The sequence below is a fragment of the Falco punctatus genome, assembly GCF_963210335.1.
Source record: "Falco punctatus genome assembly, chromosome: 6".
Lineage (NCBI taxonomy): Eukaryota > Metazoa > Chordata > Aves > Falconiformes > Falconidae > Falco > Falco punctatus.
This window is the reverse complement of record NC_137585.1, coordinates 26,222,037-26,234,962: the sequence shown is the minus strand read 5'-3', so window position 1 is coordinate 26,234,962 and position 12,926 is coordinate 26,222,037. Positions and strand designations below refer to the sequence as shown.

Sequence of the window (12,926 nt, the reverse complement as noted above, 5' to 3'; positions counted from 1 at the left end):
TGGCATTTGATATAAAATGCGATAATTCTCAGCTTATTTGCATTGATGAAACATCAAAAATAAAGAGATTTCATTACTTTTTTAAGATGGAAACCTTTTAAAATTATAATTTGAAATGGCTTATTATCTTAAAATACAACTTTATAACAAATCCTTCTCAAAATAAAAAAAATCATAGTTACTGCTTCATTCAGCTTTATCATTTAGTGATGTTCTTTTTCATAAAAAAAAAAAAGAAAATGCTGATTTTATTTCTCAAAGGTTTAAAAACGTGACAATGGCAGGAGACATTATTTCTGACTAAAAAGGAAAAATCAGTTAAAAAAATTCTAACTACCTGTAATGAAAATAACTCGGTATTTTGCCTTTTGTCTCATCAAATAAATGCTCAGTTTCTGTCCAAAGCCACTGGTCACACTCTTAACACCTGCCGTTCTCTTCCTGAGGCACACTTTAGCTTTTATGGCATTTATCTTTCACCCCCTTAAATCTGCTGGGGGGCATACAAGTTTTGCAGCCTGCGGAGTATTACCAAGAGCCAAGCAAAATGAAATGGGTTGTTGGCACCACCAGCCCGGCTAAACCCCACTGGCAGGACCACCTGCAGCTGCTGAGGTGCTGGCCCAGGTGGGCTCCCCTACGCTTGCCCTCCCCACCGCTCCAGCAGTACCTGCGCTGGCAGGGGGTCAGCACGCCCCTGGGAGCCTCTCCATGCACGCTCCAGTTTCTTTTCCAGTGTTGGCAATCTTATCATTTTGCAATAATACTAGCAGCCCCTCAGCTTTTCTCTCACTCCACAGGAAAGGTTCCTCTGCCTGTGCCCTCAGTAAATAGCAGGTGCTGAGAAAAGCAGCACTGAAGAGCTTAAAGAGGAGACGAGGAGGGAGGGAAGAAAGGCCTGCCCTCACCGTGATTGAGAGACGGGCTAAATAGCCTGTGAGTAAAACCTCTCTTCTGAAATACTCCTGCTTGCAAGTGACCTGTATAAATAGCAGGCATTCCCAACTGACTGCTTTATTAGCATCTTACCTGCTTGTTGGCTTTCAGCACTGCTCTCAGGGTTGCGATCTGTTCCCGCTTTGTACTCAGGAGCGATTTCAGTTTCAGTATCTCTTCCATTAAGGCCTCCTTGTCTTTATCGATCATAGGCGCCAGCTCCCGAGCTGCAGCACGCTGGCGCGACAGCTGCAGCGACCGATCGACAGCCTTCTGCAAGTGCTTGATTTGGTCCCTTATTATGGCATTGAGGTTATAGATGTTCATGGGCTCTTTACGGATGTCACTGGTATCGGAGACAGGAGAGGAAGGAGGGGCTGTGATGACAGGAGAAATGGTGGGTGTTTTTGTTGGGCTTTGCTCTTTGCCAGGCTCCGTGGCCTCTTTCGTCACCTGTTCGGTTGGGGTCCTGGCTTCTACAGGTGATGCCACCCCTCTTCTGGCGAGCCGCGGGGAAAGAAGGCCTCGAGGGTCATCTGGTCCCTTCAGGCTCCCACTGCGGGTGACTCTGCTTTGCCTGTAATAGTCCAACATAACCCTGTTTGGTGTCTCGTTGTTGCACAGGCAGACGTGATGGTAGAGCTGAGCCAGCTCCTCACTAAACGTCACCAGCTCGTCCTGGGCGGTGTTGAGGGTATTATGGTTTTCATTTGCTATGCTTGTCATCCTTTGCAATTCCTTTTCCATGTGGACCATTTTTTCCTGGCTTTCCTTGGTTGATTTTTCCAGGCTTGTCACCTGCTCATCATATGTCTGGATTCTGCTCTCATACTTGGCCTTCTCTTCAGTATAATTTTCCACGTACTTATTATATTTCTCCTTTAAGGCTTTGATTTCTGCTTTAAGGTCTATCACCTCCGTAACAGCTACTTTGTATTTACATTCTAGGATCTCCAAACCATTGATGTCCACTTCATAGTCATGTGCTTCTTCACCGGGGTCTCGGCCCTTCTCACAGTCAAGCTCAGCTTTTAGCTCTTTGTTGCTCTGCAGCCCCCTCATGGCATTGACATGCTCCGTGAGCCTGTGGACTCGCTCATGTTGCTCAGTCAAGGCTCCCTTGGTGTGCTCCAGCTGTGTCTGAGACTCCTGAAGGTTGGCCAGGAGAATGGCCTTCTCTCTCTCTACCTGCAACAGAATCAAAGTGAGAAACCCAGGATCTCGTCCTACCTGTGCTGAACACCAAACTCTGCAATCACATTCATCTCCTCCGCTCTGCATACACAACTTGAGGGCTTCCAAGGCATTCTAGCCACATACACCTAAACCATAAAATCAAGTCAGAGAGATGTATGTAACTCTCAGAGGGTTATAAAGTCCCAGCCTCTGTTACAATTTGCAATATCACCAGGTCATGATTTTACACACTGACCACCAAAGAATTACTTAGGGCCCAAGCACTGTGCCTAGTCAGCTAGAACAATAATATGGGATTTATTATGACATATGTTCCTTGAACACAGGAACTGCATCACTTCAACTGTAAGCCATTCCATTGGTGCATACAAATTTCTCAATGGAGTCAGAATTTACAATTCCTGTGAATAGCTCCACCAATCCTTCACAATATTTATTTGTATCTTTGGACTGTTGCAAACTCTCATCAAGGTTTGATTACTGATTGCAAATACAGTAAACAAATGGCTGTGTATATTTCCACAGATTAAGTAACCCGCTGTGTGGAAATGTAACACAGATTAGAAGAGTGAGCAAATGCCATTCCCAGGACTCCCCATCCCCAGCACTTGACTGTAAGCAAAATCCATCCTTCCAAGGACAACGCAGAAAAAGCAGTATTTGTGGTATAACTAACTAACAAACCACTGGTTCTGACCTAGTAAGTTCTTTTCTGAATATCCACAGAGAAATGTGGATGTTGAACCGCAGAGGAGGTCATGGAGGACTCCTCTAGAGGTTTTAATGCATAGCATCTTAAAGCAAGTGAACAACACAAACTTAAAGTTTGATCTGCTCAAGTGTTTGCTACTCTTGATAACACCCCTGAAAGACTCCTATTTCAAGTTTTAAGTGTAATGCTCCATTTTTTCTGTGCCTTCGTCCTATTCCAAGCTGTGAATTGGGAAGCAGAGTACACTGAGATGGGATCCTTCTTGCTTTCAGGGCTTTTGCAACAGGACCCTGAGCCTACCAGCCTTACTGCTCCTCCCCCTCCATGGCTGCAGGATCTCAGCCTTGTGTTTACACGTGCAGTGAAAATGGCATGCTCCATGTTCCCTTTATGAGTGGCTGAATTACTAATTCTGAGAACGCGAAGCTTTCAGCTCTGAAAAACCCTTTAAGAAAACCCAGACTTTCCTTCCCTATCAGTATCCCCTCAGGTAGTATTTGGAAGAGAGTCAAACTGGCCACCATGCATCTTACTGAAGGAAAAGAAAAGCCTTTTAGGGACTGAGGGGCTACTACTGCCATCTCACAAAACATGCCAAGCAGTGCTTCAGACTCCTATTTTCTCATAACAAGGCTTTTGAGCAGTGGCTGCTGCTCAGAAGTATTAAGGCACTAAAGCATATGATGATCCCCTGGTTTTACAGACAGGCTTTCAAAACACAGCCTCTGGTAGAACCTGCAATCAACTGCAGGCAGAAACTGCAACAATAAAAATAGAAGCCATGTTAAAAACATCTAAAAAAATCAACCTAGTTTTCTTGTGTACAGGGGACTGATGGCTTAAGAATTAAAAAAACAGGGCCAAACCTCATCATTATTTTATGATCCGGGAAGAGCTTGTCTCCTTAGATATAGGGCGCTCCATTTTAGTCTGTGCAGAAGAGGACAGCCAAGTACCACCAGTGTATTGGTACCTTTCTCCAATTGATGCTGTTCCTCCATTGCTGCCTCAGTCTGCCTGCTACCCTGGTAGCTGCTCACTCGCTCTGTCAGCCCATTGTCCTTGAAAAAATCCAAAATAGGGCAACCTTTCCCTTTGCCAAGAGCATCTTCTTAAAAGGTGACTGCTTTTCACAGATCTCTCAGTCAGACTGGCCTGGTGAGCCTCAGAGATCCACTCAGCAGAAGCCTCTTCACTAGCTTTCCGCTGCTTTTTCCATTAAGCAATCTGCCCCAAGTCTGCTCTCCCCAGAAGTTTTCAGCTGAACTCTAGTTGTTACCACCTGGTATAAACCAGCTTAATCTTAAATTACATTACCCTTATCAGATAACGAAGGTATTTATTCCTTCAGGTTGGTAAGGTGAGCTACACGTGTGCATGAAAAATCTGAGTTTTGATTAATTTAAAGGACCATGTCACCTTGTGGTGAGAAGTCTTAAGGGTAATCAAACCCCATACATTACACACCAAAGGCAGTTGGCTTTTTAAGGTGTATAGGTCCACTGTAAGTTCATACCAAAGTAGGTGATTAACCGTAGATTGCACCAGTATAAGAATAAATATAGAGCTTACAGTCAGAGAGCACCTTTCCTTCAAGAAAACAACTTGGTGTTCAAGAAACACAGTGTTTCAGTGTCCACTTAAATTAATCAGACTGAATTATCTTGGTTGTCATACTCTATCATGAAGGAAAATTTTAACAGAGTTAATTGGGCTCTCTATGATAATTTCTCTTCTGAATATAAATGTGTTCTGGAAACAAATATTTCTTTCAAATAGGAAGTATACTCCCCAGGGAAAACATGCAACTTAAAAACCCCATATAACAACTTGGATAGTACATAAAATGAAATATGTGGATCTACTAAATTTCACTCATTCTGGTCCAGTAATTATGGATTAAGCTAATCCACATCTGTTTGAAGCTATACATACATGCTCCTATTTCCAAGGGAAAAAAACCCCCAAAGCTCCAACTCAGCCCCGAGCACACCTTCTGCATATTAATGACTCTGCTGTTTCCAAGTATGGTAGTTACATTTCTTGTTCTAGACAATACAATACTCTCTATTTCCACCCACAGCAAACTTTTGGGAATTGCAGTTATTTTCCAATCCAATTGGTGGAGGCTTTCTGTTGACATTGAAATCAGTAGTTGCAGTAAGAACTTTTATCATCTTAAACTAAAAATAAAAACAATTCAAAAGTAGCTTTACCTATTTTGTGATGCATCTTTCCCTTCAGAGATTTCAGTTTAAGGAGATTTCCTTCCCAATTTGTTCTATACTTGGCAATTATGGGAAAACAATTTTACCATTGTTATTTATCTCCCCCCCTCCCCTTTTTTTTTAAATAATATCAGAATATCAGTGAACAATTCCTAATGGAGACTGGACAAATTAACAGTAAAACTCAGCTCAAGAACCCTGAATCTCATTTGTATCAAATGGTCAGAGAGTACCTGGCAGCTGGAGAACAGGGTCAGAAGCTGGGCTGCATAACTTTTTGGGTTTTTTTGGTTTTTTTTTGTAAGAGAGTTTAACTAAAAGTTTTGAAATGAGATGTTGGTCTCAGAAATAGGAAAAGCATCACCATGGAAGAGAGAAGTCCTATGCTTTAAAGATGACATACAGAATTCTTTCCACTAGAAAATAAACACGAAGAAAGAGCAGAAAGCTTTGAGCTTTTCAGAGAAAATCTCAGAATGCAAGAATTTTCAGCAAGTTACTCAATGGATTTCATTGATGGAAAGGGAACAATTACAGTTCAATCTCTGCTAGGTGTGAGTACAGATCATGGAGCAGCATCAGCATCCTAAAGCTGCAGAAGGAATTATATCTGTCATACCAACTCTTAGTGAAGGCTTCTTTTTGAAATTGAGGAGTGAAAAAAAATGCCACGCACATGCAAAATGGCAAATCTGAAGTCTGCTTGTCTCAGAGAAGAAGTCTGCTGTCCTATAGACATAAAAATAGTTCCCAAGAGAGTGTCAGTTCCTTCAGCAACTCCAACAGCCTCTTCAGAGAAAACAAGAGGAATAATTTTCTGCTGGGCAGAAAAGGACCTGGGGTTACTTGGTCAACAGCCAGCTGAGCACTAGCCAGCAGTGTGCCCAGGTGGCCAAAAAGGCCAACAGCACCCTGGCTTGTACCAGAACTAGTGTGGCCAGCAGGACAAGGGGGAGTGATCATTCCCCTGTGCTCGGCACTGGTGAGGCCGCACCTGGAATGCTGAGCTGAGTTTTGGGCCCCTCACTGCAAGAGGGACACTGAGGTGCTGGAGCGTGTCCAGAGACGGGCAACGGAGCTGGTGAAGGGTCTGGAGGACAAGCCTTATGAGGAGCGGCTGAGGGAGCTGGGGCTGTTTAGCACGAAGAGGAGGAGACTCAGCAGGGACCTTATTGCTCTCTACAGCTGCCTGATAGGGGGCTGTAGGCAGGTGGGTGCTGGTCTCTTCTCCCAGATAAGTGACAGGACAAGAGGAAATGGCCTCAAGTTGTGCTGGGGTAACTTTAGGTTTGATATCAGGAAAAATTTCTTCACTGAAACGGATGGTCAAGCACTGGAACAGGCTGCCCAGGGAGATGGTGGAATCACAATCCCTGGAGGTGTTTAAAAAACACATAGATGCAGTGCTTAGGGACACGGTTTAGTGATGGACTTGGCAGTCCTGGGTTAACAGTTGGACTTGATCATCTTAAAGGTCTTTTCCAACTTAAATGATTCTAATTCTATGATTCTAACACATACCAAATATTGAGATATGGCTGAATGAACACCACACGGCAAAGATACAAAAAGGAGAAAAAAAAAATCCAATTTTACTGAAGAATTACCTTTTGTCAGTTTAACCTGATTAAATCTCCCATCTACTATGAGAAAAATTTTCAGAGGAATTTTCACATTTAATTTGTGTGACCCAAGGTGAGCGGAGGCAAATCAACAGAGAAGATGACCACTTTATAAAAAAATGTACATCAGCGTTTTGCAGTGAGCCTTTTCAGTATCTAAAGAAATCAGGTTTCCAGCTAGGTCCAGTCTTTCTTTTTAAGCCATAAACCTTGTAACAGGATTAGAATGCCAAGCAATGTTATCAACTATTGGCATGAGGGTGCTGGGGCCCAGCACTGAGACTAAGAAATGGTTATATTTATTGTGTATGGTCCTAAGTTTACAGTTGGTGACTGTCAGAAAGCGCCTCTTTGTTTAAGAGGTATAAAATAAATAAGTTTTCAAGTCAGAGATGATAAGAACAGTTGCAGTACTTTCAAGTAGAAGTTTGCTGATTCATCAAGTTCAATATTTAATCTAATAAAATCAAGAAACAAACAATATTTGATTATTTCCAAGCAACTTTCACTCCAAATTTATATTGCATAAACTTCATTGTAAATATGGTTGAAAATTCTTATGCTGTATTTTAAAATGTGAACATTTCAAAGCATTTCTTCTGAAGCTGTGTTTTTTAAATTTGTAACATGTAACATGAAACCAAAAGCTACACTATATATGTGCATGTATTATATACATAAATTTATATGTACATAGACATGCATAATTTTAAGCACATATGCATATATGCACAAAATGCACGCACTATTCATATTTTAATACTGGAGAAGTCTGACAAATTTTTCACAGAAATAAAATTCTAAATGTTAAGCTTTCCCACTTAAATTATGTATGTCTTACATCAAAGTTATTTGTGCAAAGCACTAGATGTCATCAGTGTTTGCCATGTCACAGCTCAGATCAAAACTTCCCATGGTGAGCTTGGCAATGAAGTAAATAAAACAATTAACTCTTCAGCAAATATAGGACAGACCATGCAGGGATTTATTTTACTTTAGCAAGCCCTGAAAATTGAGTTTACTCTACCTTCCAAATCACCTTTTAGGTTTTAAGCAGTAAAGGATTCACGTTTACTTTCTTTAGAAGAGGCACTTTTTGGAAGCCTGCAGCTAGAAAATGCTGGCTGTTTCATTGATGGTGCCGAAAGCTTTCAAAGCTCTTGTGGCAGAGCTGATGCTCAACAGCTTGGGCAGCGGGACCCTTTCTCTGTGTGGCACTGTACCCCTTCTAAGATGATGTCAGCATCGGGGCTGGCAGCTTGACTTTTTATCTGGCTGGCATCCCAGACTCCTATTCTGGTTGTGCCTGGGCTGGGCTTGGATGAATAGAGAACAAACGCTCGCTGTACGGTCCCCAAGGCACCCCCTGCAGCCTGCGCATCCGCCAGGACTGCCAGTGTGGACAAGGGCACTCTGTGACATCTCACACACCACATGCTCTCCCAGTGCACGGTTATTAAGAGGAGCACTCCTCTCCTTTTGTTTTCTCTTGATGGTATGCCAAATCTTATTCAAACTTAACGGCAAAAACTCCCTCCCTGCAAGGCAGCAGGATCAAATCTGTATGTATTTTAAGAGGGGTGGTTTTTTTTCCAGATTTTGATCAAACTGAAGAGTACTTTATTCTACTTGCAATTTCAGGGACATTTCCCATTATCAAAGCAGCAAAAAAAGAATCTAACCATCTGCAACCACAGCAACTAGGTCCTTTTCTCCTCTTTGCACTAAACATCTGCTCAGATCACACTGACTTTTTGCAGACATGCTGTTTACTAGGGATATTTCTAGCAAAACCTGGGTATGAAGAAACCAAAGCAGAAGTCTGAGAACAGAACATACATGGTCAAGAACGTCACTGAGGGAAATCATTGCAAAAGCTGGCACTAGGGTTCATAGGATCTACATCTAGACACTTCAGGACATCAAATTCAGCTCTTACCTGCATGAGTTGCTGCTTCAGTTTCTGTATTTCTGATATATTGAGCTCACTGAAGAGGTCAGAGACGGGGTGCAGAGATTCTCCTTTCCTACCTGTGGGAGTTCGGTAGTCACTGTTGAGTTTCACAAGAGGCCCATGGATATGTCCGTTCATTTTGTCGTCATTATTGGGCTCACCCCCATCCTCTGCAAACTTCAATCCATCTACTGATATATTAATATGGTTATTATACATACTATCATTGAGGTTGATATACTGGGAGAGTTCCTTCCTCAGATTGTTCTTTTGCTCTCTTTCATTTTTTAAAGTTTCCAGGGCTTCCTCCAGCTGATGCTCAGCAATCTCCTTCAGCCGGATGGCATCTTCTAGCTGACTATTAAGCAACACTGTCTCCTCCTCAAATCGTTTAATCTCATGCTTTAAGCCTTCATATTCAACCTGAATTAGACAAGACAAAGAACATTCATAATACTAAAACTTGAGTCATGAAAACCTGCCATTTATCAGCCTTATTGAGATAGGTGATACAGAAACTACAGTTTGAAATACCAGGCACTGCCTGCAGCTGCAAAGAACTGACTGCAAAGAAAATGCAAATGGAGCTTGCTCTGTTAAATACTCCATTGCTCACTTTTTCAGCATGTAAGAGTCAAGCAATATAGAACCTTTTTCTGAGTAACTTACAAGGACAAACAATGTATTTATGTATTTCATGGAAAGAGGGGTGTTTAGTAGCAGATATCCTGGTAACCATATATTTGTTATGAATTGCCATAAGCAATGTTGGTACGTACAGATCTTATGTTAATATTGTCTGATTTATTAATTGCAAGTATTCTAAAGATGACTTCCTATCTAAATTCTTGCCAGATGTAAAGTCACTCAGGCACAGATTCTCAAGGATCGGTTTCTGAGTAGTTTTCAAAAATACGGATGGAAGATACAGAAATGATAGAAGAGCCTCAACTCTCTTCTCTGTCACACAAGGCTCTCCATTATCCAAGCAGCATTTAATTTTAAAAATTAAACAGCAAACTATTCATACAATGAGTTTAAACTCTATGATGCTCCATGTTGAGAGATTTTTAAACTACCAGAAAATGTAGTAAACAGCTCATTCAGCAACAGAGTCCTTGATCTGCACGATGAACACACATCCCTATGCTGTTTTGGAGCACACGGCAACTTGTTGCTCCAACAGTGCTGCCTGAAGTGTGTCCCAGCGACCTGGTGCAGCCTCACCAGGCTTGGAGGGACTTGCTCCTTCTCAGAGGGCAGGCTCTCTGCCTCAGACCGAGGTGCAGTGTTTTATCAAAGTATTTACAGGCACTGTGGGCTGAGGAAAATGTTAGCTTCTTCTCTGCTTTAAAGACACCTGCCATGTTTACACAGTCCTCTCTATTGTTCCCAACAAGAAGTAAAGCCTAGGAAAACCCAATCTAGCTCAAAACCAGTTACTCAGCAATATCTAGATGGTGCAGTAGATCCCCACTGCAGAATGCTTTGCCTTGCTGGCCCTCCTCATCTTCCTTTTCACTGCTGGAAAATCCCACAGCAATTGATGTTCATGACCATGCTTGACCAATTCTCCTAGTAAAAACGATCACCCTTTGATTTTTTTTAATTTAATTCTAATCATGTTACTCATATACCTCATCATTTCTAAATGCATGAAATTCACTGTATCAGGTGAAATAATTCAATAGCTCAGTGAAAAAGAAATACTGAATTTTCATGCTTCCATAAAAATACTTTTTGCAGCTGAGGCCTTTATAATTCAAATGCATCACTATCTGCAATTTTAAGGCATTGTCCAGAATATTTTTTTATTTTATATATGTATAGATATTTAAATAAACTATAATAAGGTTCTAGTGAAAATAGAAATAGCCACCATTCCTATTGGAGTAGAATATTTATCAACCTGTCAAAAGTCTCGTACTCAAACGTTTGGAAAGGCAAACTTAAAAACCAAAGCACTAATCTTCAAACCCATAAAATGGAAACATATCTAAAACAAAGTAAGTTCCAGATTCATACTAGGAATTCTTAAGTAGAAAAGGAAAATTCATGAGATTTTCAAATCTACTTTTAGGAACTTTGTATCTTTTCTGACTGGAGGGACAGGTCCATCTGAAAAATTATGTAATTCCAATCAAGTAGCTATGTTTGCAACTTAAGGACATGAAAAATAAAAAAAATAAACCCCCTAACCATTTTACAATTTTAAATCCATATGAGAATCAAAGGTCTATATTATCTACCTGGTTACCATCACACAGATTCTTAATTACAAAAGTTGCAAAAAACCCCAAAAAAACCCCAGGCAGTGACAGTTTAGAACTACGACTTGTAATATATAGTTTTGAAAATTAGAGCATTAAAGTATAAAATGCTCTTGAGATTTTATCTTGTATATCAAAGTTATTTTAGGAATCATAAGTGCATACATATGTGATGAAAAATGACTGATTATTAAAGCCATTCAAAATATAGCAATGCTTTTCCTCTCCATAGACTGCTGCTATTTGGTTTCACTAAGAATGAAACATTATGACAAATATAAACACTTGCAAACAGATTTTTCTTCTGGAGGAAACTAGGACAGTCCATAAAGGGTCTTTAATTTACTGATAGTGTGAAAATGTCTCCTATGAGGTTGGTGAGGAAAAAAATCCGTGCCTCAAAGGGGGAATTTGCTGGCTTGGTAAATAACTGATACAAAGATGATCCGCTATAAATTCAATTTCAGGAGTGTGAAAGTCTAGGTATCTTTGTAAATAAGGAAACAACATAGCCGCCTCTATTACCTGCATATTCCCTGTCACACAGCTCCATCATTTTAAATGTTTCAATTACATTTGTGCTAGAACCCTAAAATAGTAAAAGATAGCTGAAATGGCACTGCATATTCCTGCAGGAATAAGGCAGATTTGTTACCAGGCTGCCGTTAGAAACAGCGACAGTCCTGGCTATTTGATAGAAACCCTAACTGAACCAGGCAGTAGGTTAGGACGTAAAGCAGGGGCTGCAACGCAGTGCTGTTACTATCGGCTGGCAGCTAAGGAAATGGTGTTTGGAAGTGCAACAATATGCTGATCTGGACAGTGTCTAAAAGGCAAAAAGTGTTACATCATCCAACTCAGATACTTAAATATTGATCATGGTACGTTAACTCATCTGACGTGCAAAGAAATCTCTTTTGTTCTATTTAAAGGACAACTGTGTTCTGGATTGCTTCCTCAGCGGTATGTGTGTCGCACAGCAAAGGGAGCTGCACTTTTTCTAAGGGGAGAGAACAGACTCCATGACTTCTCACATCTGGATGAAAAGGGCCTCTTGTTTATGGGGGCTCCTTGGGGTGCATTCTGCACTGCAGTGAGAATTGCTGTGGGTTGGTTTGCCATCAGCTGCAAATTGCTGTAATGAGGAAAACAAAGGAAAAACTAGGAACACCTGATATTGCCTATTTTTGAATCTTGCTAAACTTGTGGGTTAGCATGGCTGAGAAGAGAGTAGCACCAGTACACAAAAACCTGAGGAGCAGGAAAAAAACCCCGGAGAACAGGGAGAAGATTATTTCCTCTTTTCTCTGCTTCAGAAGAGGAAAGGACATGCAGGAAACCAAGCAAGAGGAAAGAGAGGGCTGAACTCTGCCACTGGGCACAGAGTTGAGTCTGCAGGGAGCGAGGACAGGAAAAGCAGGAAGCAAAAAGATGCCATTCTATCTATTTTAATGATTCCTCTGCTTTTACAAAGTTCTGCAGTGAAATATTCCACCAGGATTTCACTAAAACTGTGGTAAGAGCCTCCACATACATCAAAAAAGTTATTACACTGCTTCAGAGCAAGCATTCAGCAAAAAAACAACGGAAAGAAATGTACAAAGAAACTTTTATCAAAGTGCTCTGCGGGATCACATTATGGGATACTAGAGGAAAAGGTGTCATTTTTCAGCATAATGGCTTGAATCTTTCGATGCTTACTTGATTCTGCTTCAGTGTGGACACCAGTTTCTGTAAAGTAATGTTTTCTTCTTCAAGCTCAGTGTAGTCCTGTAGAAGTCTCGCCTCTCGAAATTTGTATTCTCTGATTTCATCTTTCATTCGTATCCTCTGTAGTTCCACCATTTCGTTATTCTGATGAGAGAAAAGGCAAGTACATTACCATTCATGCACAGCCACTTTAATGAACACTGCCCTTAGAAAAGACTAAAGAAAAAATTGTCAAATAAAAACGATTTAACAGTGAAAATCAAGACAGCATCACCTTTTTTAAAGTGAGGCCAAGCA

The 12,926-nt window shown here is 41.0% G+C and overlaps 1 protein-coding gene across 9 annotated transcripts in view; it reads right to left on the bottom strand.

Moving 5' to 3' along the window:
• The window catches only part of LOC308065808 (protein bicaudal D homolog 1), a 318,237-nt gene that overhangs the window by 169,587 nt on the left and 135,724 nt on the right, over positions 1-12,926 (bottom strand). For all 9 annotated transcript variants that reach the window (XM_080392294.1, XM_080392291.1, XM_080392289.1 and 6 more), the window contains exons 3-5: positions 12,621-12,773; positions 8,635-9,072; positions 1,030-2,124 (exon numbers count right to left, since the gene is read on the bottom strand). In XM_080392294.1, the coding sequence (XP_080248420.1) occupies positions 1,030-2,124; positions 8,635-9,072; positions 12,621-12,773 (1,686 nt within the window). The remainder of the gene's footprint in view (positions 1-1,029; positions 2,125-8,634; positions 9,073-12,620; positions 12,774-12,926) is intronic.